This window comes from Adiantum capillus-veneris, chromosome 16, assembly GCF_014529385.1.
Source record: "Adiantum capillus-veneris isolate H3 chromosome 16, ASM1452938v2, whole genome shotgun sequence".
Classification (NCBI taxonomy): Eukaryota; Viridiplantae; Streptophyta; class Polypodiopsida; order Polypodiales; family Pteridaceae; genus Adiantum; species Adiantum capillus-veneris.
In genome coordinates, this window is record NC_140946.1 from 152,328,203 (window position 1) to 152,344,740 (window position 16,538).

A 16,538-nucleotide genomic window follows, 5' to 3' on the forward strand; every position below is an offset into this window, starting at 1 on the left:
AAAAAACAAACAAACAAATCACCTTTTCAAAAGTGTTAATTTGGTCCTGTCCAATGGATTTCAAACTTCCATTTCAACCTTTCAGTATTGTGACTTAGAGAGAGAGAGAGAGAGAGAGAGAGAGAGTTGTACTAAAGGAAAACAGTCTAAAGCTCTTATGTATAACTCTTCTATACATTGGCCCTACTGAATGGATTTTCAAACATTTCACTTTTAGATGATGACTTGCACGTGCGCGTGCACGCACGCACACACGGGGGGAGGGAGAGAGAGAGAGAGAGAGAGAGAGAGAGAGAGAGAGAGAGTTGTACAAAAGGAAAATGCAAAAGCTTTGATGTATAACTCTGCTATATACAAGTATATTGGAGTGAATACTGCTAATGGAAATACTTTTGGTTAGAAAAGTTACTAGAGGGAACGAGAAAAGGTTGTATGCATAAGCTTGCAAGTACAAGTACAACATGCTCTTAGCAACTAAGCACTTCTATCGACCATTTGCATGTAAGATATCAATGATTCTTGTCGTTGAATTTTCATTTTCTCATTGAATGTAGAAATGAACGATTCCACCCTAGCGTTTAACTCCTTTTGGCTATTTATGGAAGGTTCTCTTCTCAGCCTAAAAGCCCTTTTCACCTCTTTGTTGTTGCCTTTGAATGTCGCATGAGGTGGCCAACAATTAACTGTGTTGTCATTAGTAGCATCCATGCTCTTCACTGTTGACCTAGAAGTACTAAGGCTGTGAGGGTCAGAAGTACTAAGGCGATGGCTATTTAGACTAATAGATCTACCGTCAGATTTCTTAGTGGCTAGGTCACCAAAACCATATTGCTCGGGTGGGTATTCGACACAGTCTTTGTTACTAGACTGGTCACCGTTATCACTATCCTGGACAGATGAGTTAATCCATCCCAGCCGTTGGTCGTCTTGCCCTGATGCATCTGGACCCTCGGACAGCTCAATCAATCTCAACCGTCCATCTTCCTCCAAGACAATCTTCTCCACTGTTGCCGCCGGCCGGCCGTCCTCATCGACGGTCCAGCATGGCTCACTGCCATCCTCAGCGATGGCAGCTGGCGTAGCGGCGGTGTCCTGTATAGGGAAGGTCTGCATGGAAGCTGCACTTGGAGGCTCTTCATTGGCAGATGACCCCTCTATGGATGTTAATGGGCATCCACTCACAGCTGCCGGCGGCGTGCAGATGCAATCCGAGCTGCTCACGGCCATGGAAGCTTCAAATCCAGAATTTGTTTCAGCAGTCTCATCGCAGCTCGTCACATCAGTTGCAGCGCGCTTTACCTCCGTTTCTGTACTCGCAAGAGTTGGCTCATTTGACAGTAAAGGCTGCGGAGATTTTATGTGGTCGTGCTCCAGCCTCTCTGCAGCGGCTAATTCTGCAATTCTCTTCCTTTTTCTGGCCGCCTTGCGGGACATAGAAGCTGCGTGCTGCTGGGCATGAAGGCTGATGAGAATGAGAAAGATGATGAGATTAATAAGCAGAAACAAAATGAAGGGGCTGGTGTTGTGAGGCGGTTCGACGTCTGTACGTCTGGGTAGGAAGAGGCTCCACATGCTACAGATTATACTATGCACAGGTAATTTGCGGGAATGAGGGTTTGTGAACTCTCAAGAAATAGAGGAGGAGAGTCAGGTAATTTGTACAAGCACTCAAATAGGCTAGGCCGGTCTCTTGACGTCGAAAGCAATGAGCTGTGAGCATACTCGTGAGTGGTCTAAGAGAGAGAGAGAGAGAGAGGGGGTAATAGTATTCGAAGCTAGTACTGTGAGCAAATGGATGGATTGAGGGAGAAGAGGCTCGGGCGAGATCTGAAGCCATCCACGTATACCTCTGTTCGGTGAGCTTATTTTAGGAGGTAGGCTGCAACGCCGACAACGTAAATATGGGACCTCCTTCTGCAGAAATGTCAAGGAGAGTGTGTGGGCATTGCCACTAGGCACAGTAAGAGTATTTATTAACTACATAGCTGCAACGAAGCTCGTACACGTTGTATAGTTACCTATACAACGCTGCAAATGGTAATTGACAGTTTGACTTTATGATTCATCCGCCAATCACGTTGGCTTTTGTACACAAACCTTTAGATTTCCTTTGCTTTTGTAGCTTTATTATTTAATCCACGATTCCAATTATTAGCCCTTTGCTTCCCTCGTAACCCCCTGACTTTCCTCCTACTTAGCAACTTAGCATGTGCACCGCTAAGACGTGGCATTCTTAGAGCATTGCCCGGCCATGCTCTGCAATGCAAACCGTCTCAAATTCTCAAGGCAATCGCTCCCGTGACACTGGGCCATATAGTATAATACAATCATAATTAAATTGTTTTTGCTTGTTCACGTGCCATTAAACAGTCCCCTTTTGACAAGAAATGTTTGCTCACACCCAACCTATATAGTCTGCACTTCCCACGTGCCATGCCACAAGTGGACTGCGGAAAATCTCAACCAACACGCAAAAGCAAAGGTGTTGAATCTGGAGTTCAAAGAGACGGCATCTCAGATTCCCCCCCCCCCCCCCCCCCCCCAACCATGGTCAAGGGCATGTTCACACGAGGGAAAACAATGTGCATATTGAATTTATTGAAGTTAAAATCTAACTTGATACATGCCAATTTAGTTGCCTTTCATGTGCCTTGGTCTTCATTTTGTGCTCTTATAGGGAGCTAAGAAAATCAAATGCGCACTTTATGTCCTTTTCAACGCATTGTCCTTTGTCTCATGTGCACCACCACCACCGACTTGCTAGTGGACTTTGGGCTGCATCATCCACGATTGACTTATTACTGCTTGATATCCTCAAACTTAAAAAAACTATGAGGCACCAGTATACATGCATTGTATATACGAATTGAATCATTTACCAGTATACATGCATTGTATTTATGTTTATGCTATGCTTATATCAGTACCAAAAAAGAGCAACACCATAGCATATTCAGTGATTTGATAGCTTCTTCTCCATAATCCTACAATATCAACATATTGAAAAAGCTTTCCTTATAAGATATCTCACAATTGTTGCTCATTTGTGAGATATCTTATAAGGAAAGCTTTCTCAATATGTTGATATTGTATTGATTTTGTGGGCTGTTCAATATAATTCACTCACAATTGTGAGTTTTTCACCCAAAAAAAAAAAAAACATCTCACAATTGCGTATTTTATAAGGGTTGTTTCACTCACGGTTGTCATGCATAAAACCAGACTATTGGAGGATTACCTCCTCATTACCTCTTTTCCAAACTAGGGCACAACCTTGTAACTCCATATTGCACAAAATATTTGCTATTCAGATTTAAAAAGTGAAGCATAAGTGGAATTCAAACCCTTTGTTAGGTCTCACATCCCTAGTTGGCACATTCCAATGTGAAACTCCCCACGATAGTAGATCATATCGCCAAGCTTTTACTGACTTCCATAACTTACCTGACCTTTTCTTACATAAATAAGGGTTGATAAAGCACCCTATAATAGATAGGTGAAAGCATGAATGAGCGGTACACTTTTAAGAGTGGGCAGCTATTTTTAAAAAAAGTGGGGATTGATAAATTTTTCATAAATCAAATTTGACCTATGTGCCCATTATAGATTTGAATTCTGCTTTTGAAGAGGTATCTAGTGATATATAACATGCCCTATATTTTTCTTTTTGGACAAACACTTCCAAAAATAGCTATGTTCGAGACACAATATTTTCATCTACCCACTCAATCTTTCACCTAGACCACTTGCTACACCATCTTCATGGCCAACAATGACCCTTTGGTTGGCCTGACCCTCTTAAGCCACTGGAGTAGCTCTCTGACCCCCTTAAAATGTCAATCTTTCAAGTAATGGAATCTACAATTCATCCTTGTTCTAGGCGTCCAAGCATATATAAGACTTTGAATAATTATAGCTAGTATTTGTTGCTTCCTTGCAATTTTTCTTTCCACAATGTTGCAGGTACATTCCACTATTGCTTGCTAACCTCCCAAATATCTAAAAGGTTTTTTTGTGTCACTCTAGGCACTATTGTTAGCCTCTCTCTCTCTCTCTCTCTCTCTCTCTCTCTCTCAGTCGTTTTTTCAGCTAGCAGACATCAGTTCACTCTTTTGATCATAACTTCTTTATTTGAACTTCGATTTAGGTGATCTATAGCCTCAATCGAAGAGCAGGAAGCCCTCTACGCATTCATGTAAAGACAGAATTTTTTTGAGCAATGGAAGGCTGCTGTAACAGGATCTCAGAACTAAAAAAACTGTCAAAAATTTGCATTTTTGTTGCCGACTTGAAGGCAATGTCGGACAAAACTCGCAAGGGTGGAAAATCCACACTCGCCATGGAGAATGATGCAAAATCTCCAAGGAATTGGATGCTAATCCAACCACATCGTCTACAACAACGAAAGCAATGATAATGGCTTACTTGATCTCATTACAAGAAACTGTCAACAAGCAAGGTGAAGAGTTGCGTGCACTTGCAATGGAGAATGGTACTTTAAGAGTTCTTGTTGTGGAGAATGAGCACCTCAAGAAGGTTCTTGAAATGCAAACAACACGCTTGGTACATCTTGAGAATGAAGTTCAGAATGTAAGCGCTCTCTTGTGGACATGAATGTATTGAAAGAGCGCTTGAGCAAAGTTGAGAGTGATCATGTATTGAAAGAGGAAACGATAGATACAATACGACATGATGTATGTGAGATGAGAAATGCATCCAAATCATGGGCTGATATATGTAAGGATAATGTGGTTTTTACATCTCCTATCACGCAAGCCGTTGTCCAAGCAAAGAATGTAGAGAATGTGGACACTCAGGAATTGCAAGAACAACAAAAACGCTCAAAGAACATCGTCATTTGTGGAATCAAGGAGGAAAGCATGGGAACATCCCAATCTCTTGCGGTTGCTATTGAAGAGTTTTTTGCTACACACGCACTTCAGCATGGCATGCCTCATGATTGGAGTGAAAATTGGATCAAACCTTTGCACAAAGGAGGAGATGTAAACAATGTGAACAACTATTGCACTATAATGGTTGGTTCTTTGATGGAAAATTTATTTGGATGTATCAGGGAGATGAAGATAAGTGAATGGGCTGAAAAGAATAGCAAACGTCTGCTAGGCCAAGCAGGTTTTCAAAAGCATCATAGCACCATTGATCACCTTGTCACTCTTCGAGTTCTTATGGAAACGTCTCGATTGAAAGGAAAAAAGTTGTATTGTTGCTTTGTGGATTTCAAGAAAGATTTTGATATGGTACCGCGAGGAAATATTTGGAGACGTATGCAAAGCCTTCAAGTGCCGAAAGAATTTATGCATGCAGTCTTTCGCATCTACCAAAACATGATATGTCAACTACGTATGGGAGATGGAATTTCAGAATTTTTTGCAAGCACCATTGGTGTCAAACAACGATGCCCACTTTCCCCAACCCTCTTTGGGCTACTCATTGATGAATTGGAATGCATGGTTCTTGATTTTATGCAACAAGAAGGCATAGAAGAGGTTAAGATTGGAAATGTAGTGATCATGATTTTGCTTTATGCCGATGATGTAGTGCTCTTGGCACATACCTTAGAAGATGCACAAAATCTTATGAGTGTCTTCGAACGCTTTTGCCTCCATAGCGGGTTGATCGTGAATGGATCCAAAACCAAGGTTATGCTTGTAAAGACCCTCAATGATGAAAATCCATGCATTGTATACAACAATGAGCAACTTGAAGTGGTAGATAGCTTCAAGTACCTTGGTCTTGAGGTTCCATCCAATCATAGATTGAAGGATTGTGCAATGCGTCGCTTGGAAGCCAGAAAGGGGGATTATTATGCATTTGAGAACATGTGCAATGCTGGAGAGATCAAGTATTGGGCTCTCAAAAAGTACCTCTTGGACACATTGGTGACACCGGTGCTTCTTTATGGAGTGGAGGTGTGGGGTGGTAGCATCGGGAAGTCTACTTGGAAAGAGTTTGAGAATGTCCAAAAGCATTTTCTCACCAACTTTCTCTAAGTCAAGACACAAACACCCTACATGCTCTTACTTCTTGAGTCCGGATCGCTTCCCATTGAGGTCTTGGGCATGCAAAGGGTTGTGGAGTATATGCTTAAGACACAACGTAGCTCTTTGTATCGACTTCCTAGAATCGCATATGAAGCAAGTCAAAAGGTCCAAAAGACATGCAAGAGCAAAATACTAAGTTCTGAGTGGATGCTTAACATCAAGAAATGGTTTGGAAGATGGGATGCATGTCACTTGTTCAAGGATGCATCGATCGACTCCCAAGTTAATGAGGCCTTAAGTTAATGAGGCTTTAAGTTAATGAGGCCTTCTTACAACGCCAATGTATCACGGCTTGGGAGAAATCTGGAGGTTCTCGCTTCAGCCATTACACCACAAACATTGCTCCAAACTAAAAATCTTTCTTCTTCTCCGAGCGCGGTAACCGAACCCATCACTACATCCTTGAGCCCATCCCATTGAGTGCCATCCGCACCATTGCCTCCATTCGTCTTAGCTCCCATTCTCTACGCTGCGAGACAGGACGTTGGGGCATTGGCGAGGAGTCTCGTCGACTTTGCACCTTATGCCCTCGTCAAGTGCGAGAGAGTGAGTACCACACACTACTTGAGTGCTCAGCTTTTGACCACATTAGGTCCTCTTTTCCCCATATATTCAGTCATGAGCTCTCCTACATACCTTCCTCTCCCAACCATGATATGAACTCTCTATTGCGACGCTCATTTCAGCCATTTTTGAGCATTGAGAGTCACTTATGACCTCCACTCACACCATGTGACATGTTCATTTGGTCCCATATGTCATATTTGACCTTCGAGGACGATAATAGAACTATCTACCTCTCTCTCTCTCTCTCTCTCTCTCTCTCTCTCTCTCTATATATATATATATATATATATATATATATATATATATATATAGAGAGAGAGAGAGAGAGAGAGAAAGAGGGAGTGGAAAGAGGGAAAGATCAAGGGAGATAGATAGATAGATAGAGAGAGAGAGAAAGAGGGAGAGAGAGAGAGTGGAAAGAGGGAAAGATCAAGGGAGATAGATAGATAGATAGAGAGAGAGAGAAAGAGGGAAAGATATATAGATCAAGGGAGATAGATAGATAGATAGAGAGAGAGAGAAAGAGGGAAAGATATATATATATATATATATATATATATATATATATATATATATATCTTTCCCTCTTTTCTCTCTATCTCTATTTCTCTCTCTTTCTCTCTCTCTCTCTCTCTCTATCTATCTATCTCTCTCTTTTCCTCTTTCTTCCCTCTCTATCTTTCTCTCTCTTCTCTCTCTCTCTCTCTCTCTCTCTCTCTCTCTCTCTCATATCCCCTTGTCGGCGATATGCACTATCGTAGCCATTCGGCTTAGCTCCCATTTCCTTGGATGCGAAACAGGGTGTTGGGGAAATGGAGAAGAGTCAAATTGACTGTGCACATTATGCTCACTGCAAGTTCGAGAGTTTGAGTACCACACACTACTAGAGTGCTCAGCTTTTGGTCAGATCCGAACTTGCTTCTCTCACATTTTCAGCCATGACTTAGAGCTACACACTTTTCTCTCCTAGCCACAATGTGGGCTCTCCATTGCGATTCTCATCACCACAAATTTGGAGTATCGAGAGTCACTTATCATCCATACACATACTACATCACATGTAACTCACCTCCCATAGGTCATATTTGACCTCCGAGGATGATAATAAAATCTCTCTCTCTCTCTCTCTATCTTTTCCTCTTTCCCTTTCTCTCATTCTCTATCTCTCTCATTCTCTCTCCCTCTTTCCTCTCTCTTTCTCTCTCTCTCTCTCTCTCTCTCCATGTATTTATTGCTCTTTCCTCTCTTTCTCTATCTCTCTCTCTCTCTCTCTCTCTCTCTCTCTCTCTCTCTCTCTCTCTCCATGTATTTATTGCTCTTTCTCTCTCTCTCTCTCTCTCTCTCTCTCTCTCTCTCTCTCTCTCTCTCTCTCTCTCTCTCATAATCCATTTCCCAACAAATCCATTTTGCACATTCATTTGCAAACAAATCTAACACAAAGAGATTCTAACAAATCTAGCATTTACAAACAAATCTAACAAATTTACCACACACAAAGAGATTTCATCTAGGTCAGAACGTAACCTATATCAAATGAACGAGGTTTGTCTCTCTATCTCTATCTTCTCGTTTTGTTTTTTCATTTATGCATGCATATGTGTGTGTGTGTGTGTGTGTGTGTGTGTGTGTGTGTATGTGTGTGTTTGTGTTTCTATGCCTATGTTTGTGGAGTAGAAGACAATAGGGGGGGGGGGGGGGGGGGGGGGGGGGGGGGGGGGGGGGGTGTTTACCTTAGGTTGTAGCGCGGTTGCCCGTTAGGTTGAGCTTCCAAGGATGAGCACGGTAAACCCCCTTTGATGAAGTCAACGAAAGGGAATCAAATCTCCTCCTCAATCCGAACGCGCGTGCGCATGTGTGTGTGTGTGTGTGTGTGTGTGTGTTATTGTTGTTGTTGTGTTTGTGGGAGGGAGAAGGTGGAGAGAGATGGACTAGGGAGAGAGTGAATGAGGGTGTGGGAGGTGGAGAGAGGGGGAAATCTTGAAGATGTAGAGATAGCGGAGAGGAAGGAGGGCAAGGTATGTAGCAAAAAGGCGGCATACTCTACCCTTCTTGTTTTTTAGGTGCCAGGCTTTATCGCGACCATTACCGCAGGTATTACCGCGTTTATTTCCACGACCCGCCATTTCAAATGGATACAAGAGTGTCTGAGGTTTGGGGGGGGGGTACAAACCACCCCTCTACCCTTAGATATCAAGTATTTCATTTCTTAGCCTTTTGAGTTTTTTAATGAAGGTTTTTAATTTTTTTATGAGTACCTTTTTTGTAGTACTTTTAGATGTTTTTTAAATGCATTTCTAAGTCCACTTTCATTTAAGAATAATTGTTGCATTTTATTCTCTTTGAATTTAAGAAAAAAAAATTTTAATTGAAATTTAGGACTCTTTCTAATTAATTATTTATTTTTTAGAGCACATATGACTAAATAAAAAATTTATCGAGTGTGCAGGGCATTAACTGGGATGATCATGACCCCCCTAGAGGCCGTTAGCGTGATCGGTGGCTCAAGGAAAAACTCCCTTGTCCTTGCGCCAGGTGCAAAAGGGCAATCCCACGCTTGAGGCACATTGCATTGGAACATGTGGAGACGAAGGGCTTTGGCACCCTCGAAAAGGCATTTGGAGAGACGAGAGCGCCACTCACCCATCGCTTGAGGAGGTGCCCCACTGGTCTTTGTTCGAGGGTGGTGCATCGGCACACAAGGCCGAACAGTAGAGGCAGGAGCTATTGGACAATTTGGGGACACCGCATGGTGATCCTCCCATTAGCTCTACTTCGACAGCTCCTGTGGCATCTCAGTCGCACTTTGAGGCAGAGGATGAGCACATGTTTGACATGTGTGATGAGTTACTCGCTCATGAATGCAACATGTGCGAGGAGGATTGCCAGCCGTGCACTCAACGGGCAATGGCAATGGAGGATAGATTGATGGTGAGTGCCCGAACACCCCTTTACAACGATGCACGGTACTCGGTGCTCCAAGCATCATTGGAAGTTTTCAACTGGCAAGCAAAATTTGGTTGGAGCAATGCAAGTGTCAATGCAGTCCTTGGATAAGTTTGAAATATGGATTTTTATATACCCTTCACTCGCTTTATGGTGCCGCCTCCTTGCAATTGTACTAGGGTGAAAGCATTTTTAGGTGCTACCACTTTTTGCACCTTTTGATGGTACCACCAATAGCATCTAGGTGGAGGGAAATTCAATGTTTTTCAAATTTGGGAAAGAGGGAGAGAAAAATTCTAAATTTGCAAGCAATATAATTTATGTACCTATAATCTAGATGCATGTGAGCCATTATGGGGTGGAGTGGGTCCCCTTTTTCGAACTTACATTCATCATGGCCTAGACACTCCTTGTCCTCTTTCTCATTTCCTCTCATGCAACTAGCTTGTCACTCAGAATCCCACCTGTACCTGTGTGCTCGCTCTGCTCCCATAGCTCGTGCTCCCCCCATTGCTCGTGCTCCCCCAATTTCATGTTGTAGCCGTCGCGCTCTATTTTCCATTGCACCTGTCACGCTCTGTCCCCCATTGCACCTGTCGTGCTCTGCCATAGCCTTGGTGGAGCTCTGCCCCCATTTCCCCCGGCACGAAATCATAAATACTATAGGATCATCCTCTGCAGATATGAATCCCAAGAGGAACACTCCCTCCAGGAAGCACAAAAACCTGATTTAGAGCACGGAGGTGGTACAGCAGGCAGCCCCTGCAACAAACACCACAGCACATCAGACCCCCGCAACAGTCACCACACAACGGACCCTCGCAACACATGCAACACATCAATCTCCTGTAACCAACACAACACTGCAGACCCCAACAACAAACACAACCATCGAAACTTCCCTCTCCAAATGCATGTAGTTGGTTGAAAAATATGCTCTGAAAGGTGAGTTCTTCATCGCGTTTTGGTCGTGTCTATGCACCTCATGCCAATGCATGGCCAAAAGTCCTATTTTTCAGCATTGGTTGCAAATCATTTTTCTCCATGGTTTTGCTTGCAGCATAGGTGAGTATCTGGTACTTTCCAGGTTTTTCTATTCTGCATTGCAGTTGCATGAGGAATATGGACTGAGTATGGAGGGAAATCTTCCCAAGGATTTAACAAACAAGCACCTGCCACCTAAACAATGGTCTATAGTGTTCAAGGTGCCAGACAAGAATAAGGCTAAGATCTTCCTCCACCAGGTCCATGACCACCTTTACGATGCATGCGGGCTTCTGTATCAGAAGGTCTACTAGGCTGTCCCCCTTCAACGGCGAGCTCATGACGAGGTTTGCGAGGGGGTTTGCATATGAATACTGTGATGCTGCCAAAGCAGACCTCGACAGCCATAAGATTACATGGGCTTTGGTTGGGGATCAAGTATTAGAGAATGTCAAGAGCCAGAAAGGGGGGCTCAATTGGAAAATACAGAAGTTCATGTCCGATTACAACATGAAGGAAGACCCCACATTTGAAGGACTGATAGAGAGTGTGGTGGACGGTCCTACGGCATCCATCCACCCTCTACAACACTTGTGGACAGCCTCTTAGCCCCTCTACACAGCATGGGTGGATAATCTTGTCCTTGAGCAGCAGGCAGTGAAGGCAGAAGAGAAGGTGAAGTCTACAAAGACAGTCCTGGCTGCAAAGCGGGACTTATCATTGCACAATGAAGGTACCTCCTCAGCTTGTGCACCCATCACTGTAGAGGTGGAGATCCTCAGAGAGGAGGTGGAGATATTGAAAGCCTCTCCAACAGAAAACATAGCTGCGGTTGCCAAATCAGAGCCCTTACAAGGGTACTCTCCAAGTCCTTCGAATTCAATGATGCTGCAAGGATGAACGGGGAGGTGTCAGCCATGTAGGTACTTCAATCTTCTCTATCTTAAAATTGTATAAAGTGCTAAAAGTGGTTGAGAATGCTCACCTTTTAAGCACTTGCAAGCACTTGCAGTCACCTATAGGCTCTTTTAAGCACATGCAATCACTTGGAAATGCCTGCAAGTGCTTGCAGGTGCATAAAAGTGGTTATAAGTGCTTGCAAATGCTAAAAAATGCTTGACTATTTAGCACTTTCAAACACTTTTAACCACTTGCAAGCACTTCCAAGCACTTTTAAACACCTAAAAATGCCTGCAAGTGCTAAAAAGTGCCTAACGTTTATGCACTTGCAAACACTTTGAACCACCATTTGGCACATTAAAGCACTTTGAAGCACTTTCAACCACTCACAAACTCTTGCAAGTGCTTGAAGAAGATTCAAAGTGGTTAAAATTGCTTCAAAGTTATTTCAAAGTGAATAAAAGTGATTTTTTCCAATCACTTCAGAGCACTTTTAACCACTTTAAAGCATTTTAAAGCAATTTTAATACCTTGCAAGCACTTGCAGAAGATTGCAGGTAGTTGAAAGTGCTTCAAAGTGCTAAAAAGAGCTTCCAAGTGCCTTTCAAAGTGCTGCAAGTGGATAGATAGAGCACTTGCAGGCAGTGGGAAACTGATCCCAATAACTTTGTCATTCTACCTGGGAACGAAAAGCAAAATGAGAGACAGTGGGAAAATTTCTTTGAGGAAGATGTTGCCTCATTTATAATACAGTGGTCTGAGACTCCTCACAGAGCCAAGACTATTAGGGAATGTCCATTTGATGCCAGGAGGATGAACTTGCACAATCGGACTGGAATCTGGCACATGAAAAAGTACGGGCACAATAGAAAATTCTTGCGCCAAAAATGCCACCTCCAGCAACCAATTATAAGTGGCCACGTCAGCAAGATGGGCTAGAGTAGTCTACTAGCTAACTGATTTTAGTCCTTGAAAAAGCTATCTCCCTATAAAGAAAACTGTTCTTCTATCTAAACTTGAATATACTATGAAGAATTTTGTAAGTCAACTGGATTGGGTGTTCAATGTTGGTTAAGCGGTAAGTGGTCAAGTGGTCAATAATGCTTGTCAAGTAGTATAAAGTGCTTCAAAGTGTTGGTCAAGGGATCCTAAGTGGTCCAGAGAGCTGGTCAAGTGGTTCATAGTGCTTGTCAAGTAGTATAAAGTGTTGATTAGGTGGTCCAAAGAGCTAGTCAAGTGGTTAAGGTGGTTGTTAAGTGGTGGTCAAGTAGTACAAAGTGTGTCCAAGTGGTTCAGGGTGTTGGGCAGGTGGTTCAAAGTGCTGGTCACATGGTTCAGAGTGCTTGTCAAGTGGCATAAAGTACTGGCCAAGTGGTTCAGGGGGTGGTTAAGTGGTTCAAGGATCTTGTCAAGTGGTATAAAGTGCTTAAAAGTGTTGGTCAGGAGGTCCTAAGTGGTCCAAAGAGCTGGTCAAGTATTTTAGGTGGCTGGTAAATGGTGGTTTAGTGGAACAAAGTGATGTCCAAGTGGTTCAGGGGGTTGGTCAAGTGGTTCAAAGTCCTAGTAAGGTGGTTCAGAGTGCTTGTCAAATGGTATAAAGTGCTAGCCAAGTGGTTTAGGGTGTGGTCAAGTGGCTCATAGTGCTTGTCAAGTAGTATAAAGTGCTAAAAATTGATGTTCAGGTGGTCCAAAGAGCTGGTCAAGTGGTACAGGGGGCTGGTAAAGTGCTCAGAAGTGCTTTTAAGTGTTTTTGGGGACTCGTAAAGTGGTTCATAGGGGTTGGTAAAGTGCTGCTAAACTGGCCAAGTGCTCAGAAGTGCTTTCAAGTGTTTAAAAAGATGTCTTTTATCACTCTACTATGAAAAGTGCCAGCTTTTTAGTAGGGGTGATTAGCTGTAATTTTAGAGGGCAGTAGTCAAGTGATTCCCCCCGCCCAGCTTTGATGTAATCCTTCCTGACTCTCTTCAATATAGTTACTTGCCTCCTTTTTTTTTGTTTTAAAGTGCTATCTACTATTAAAAGTGCTGGCCAAAGTCAAATTTACAGAGATAAATCTTACAAGTTTTCCTATGGGGGCATACTGTTATAGATTTGCTTCGAATATTTCATTTGACATATCATATACATTATTCTCACATTCCCTCGCAGACATGGAAAACCTGATGCATCGCACCAGATGAGAGTAGATAAGAGCAATGGGCTTGTTGTCCAAAAGGACATAAGTATAATCTCGTCCATTTACCTTGTCATTGAATAGGCCCTCAACCACATACAATTTTTTCTTAATGATGTTGTGCCATCGATCCTTTTCCTCTGTTTTGGCCAGTTGCTTTGTGTTGGTGCATTTCAGGACGTAGAAGTTTGCACCTGCCTCCTCTGCAGTCACTGCAAAGTTCTGGCCAACCATCAAGGCATCACTCAGGTCATCGTGGGGGCTAGCATACATGGGGGCATATTCATCCTCATCCTCGCTTGACGCTTCTCCATTGCTTTTATCCGTAACTGTGGGTTGTATTTGCAAGTATACCCACCCCTGCACATGATCTTTGTTGGCACATCTCCTCCATTGACCTTTGATGCACGCACTGCAAAAGAAAGAGATAAATTTGTGCCTTAGTCCGTGCATATTCGTCTAACTGTAGCCATTGACACAGTGCCAGGATCAAGACCCTCATATGCACTTCCAATCCCACTCTATAACTCTATCGACATCACTGAGCTTGACCTCCCAAAAAGCACGATTGACTTTCTTGCATGTCTGTGGGCATTGATTTCTGAGAGTTGCATTGAGAAATGCAGCAATGCTTGAAGCGTTATGCACCTCCCACTAGTCAGATTTCAAATGCTCCTCTTGGAGGGCTCTTTTGACCACTGCACCAGCCCCATTGTGTTCACCCTTTTCATGGCCTAAAGCAAAGAAATTGTGCATCATTTTGATACCTATCATATTGAAGAATCGTGCAACAAAATAGAATGGCCACCTTGCTTTGAATTGTGACACAACACCATCCGACCACACCCAATGTCGCTTGACACTGTAGCCGTGTCTTTTCAGCCATTCATTGTGCAAAAGAAAACATTGATGCACAAACAAAGTGTCATGTGTCTTGTCATCATAGATGTAGAAGTGAGTCGTCTTTTGTATAGCACCAAGTACATCACGTAAGTAAGAAATGTGAACAAAGATTGTGACCTGAGATGAATACCAATGCATTGACTGGATCTCATTCTGCACCATGAAGGAGTAATTCTCTGCAAAATCCATTATAGACACCACTGCAGCGTCAGGAAAATTGACCAAGCACTCCTTAAACTGTTGATCTTGCCACGTGTACAAGTAGTTGTGTTTGATGAATTTCCCTAGTTTCCCTCGGAGCACAAAAATGAAACTCATTGGACATAGCTGTTGAACCATGAGGTCTTTTTGGCATTTATCTAGACCTTCTTCATCCTTTTCTTGTGTGAGAACCTTGTCAAAAACCTTGACAGTCATTCTAGTCATACCATCCCTATCTTCGACGGGACACAACAAGATCCTTTCAATCCCGCAAGCAGTGCATGTTCCCAAAAGACATTTGCTACAGTGAAAAGAACTATCAGTTGGCTTTGGACAGAATACAGACTCCCATAGTTCTGTCAAGGATGAAAAAGTGGTTTTTGATGCTGTGCATTGCGCTATTCCACCACTCATACTGCACACAAGACACCATGCAAAATCAGGACGTTCCATGTAGCCCATATCTTCCATGACGCATCTGATTTAAGCCTTCCTTCAAGTTAACAAGCTGAACATGGTATTCACAATAGCAGGTGTTGCAGTCCTTCAACTTGTGTACGAAGTATGGCTTCAGACCCTCAAAGCATCTAAGGGACATCCTAATGTTAGGATGAGCCTCCTGAAACCACATGTACAAAGCCCTCTGCCACACAAAAGACATTTAAAAATACTATAAAATATTGAAATCTAGTTGCAACACTTACATACTACCACCTCGGGGTGTATTTTCACAAAAGTAGATATGACTTCATCTTTTTTCCACAAAAAAAGTAGGTATGTCATTTCTCCACCTTTTCAGCCAAAGTGAGATGGGGTTGGTTGAGCAGTGGGAGTTGGTGAAGAGTGGGAGTTGGTGTCCACTAGTGAAGCATTTCAGTGCACTTGGAGAACACTCTTAAGCACTTTGGGGTAATTTAAAGCACTTTGGGGCACTTGAAAGTACTATGAAGCACTTTGTGGCACTTTCAAGCAACCTGTCATGCACTTTGGTGCCCTTTGAAGCATTGTAAAGCACTTTGGGGCACTTGAAAGCACTCTGAAGCACTTCAGTGCACTATGAGGCACTTGATAGCACTCTAAAGCACTTTACCGGCACTTTGGTGAACTTTCAACTACTTTGGTGCACTTTGGAAGCACTCTAAACTACTTGGTGGCACTTTAAAAGCACTTTCAAGCACTTTGTGTCACTTCAAAGCACTCTATGGAACTTTCAGGCACTATGAAGAACTTTTAAAGCACTATGAAGCACTTCTAAATCACTATGAGGCACTTTGGTGCACTAAATAGAATTGTATGGTACTTTGAAGCACGTTGAAGCATTGTAAAGAACTTTTTGATGCTTTCAAGCACTCTGAAGCACTGTAAAGTACTTTGAAGTGCTTTGAAGCACTTTGAAGCGCTCTACAACATCTTAAAGCACTTTTGGGCACTTGAAAGCACTCTAAAGTGCATTTTAAGGGCTCTTTGAAAGCTATTTAAGAGCATTTTGAGACACTTTATGGCACTCTGCAACACTCCAAAGAACTCGATTTTATAAAGAACTTTGAAGCACATTAAAGTTCTTTGTGTAACTTTCAAGCACCATAAAGCACTTTGGTGCACTTTGGAAGTGCTTTGAAATACTTTGAAGCACTTTTTGGCGCTTTCATGCACATAGAGATGCACTTTTCTGCGCTTTCAAGCATTTGCAATCTCTAAATGATGCACTTTGAAGCACTTTGAGACACTTATAAAGCATTTCAAATCTTTTGCAAGTGTTGGACAGATACGCCGCGACGAACGTCCGCACGACGAGAACTCACCTA

The 16,538-nt window shown here is 42.7% G+C and overlaps 1 protein-coding gene across 1 annotated transcript; it reads right to left on the reverse strand.

Moving 5' to 3' along the window:
- Positions 1–319: 319 nt before the first annotated feature.
- LOC147440080 (uncharacterized) lies at positions 320–1,913 on the reverse strand. The gene has a single exon (XM_086484474.1). It carries the CDS (start codon positions 1,570–1,572, stop codon positions 475–477), a length of 1,098 nt encoding a protein of 365 aa, XP_086340600.1. The 5' UTR covers positions 1,573–1,913; the 3' UTR covers positions 320–474.
- Between the last annotated feature and the right edge of the window lie 14,625 nt (positions 1,914–16,538).

Bases quoted from the DNA above. Each gene is read 5' to 3' on its own strand.
- LOC147440080 (XM_086484474.1), bottom strand. From the start codon at position 1,572: ATGTGGAGCCTCTTCCTACCCAGACGTACAGACGTCGAACCGCCTCAC.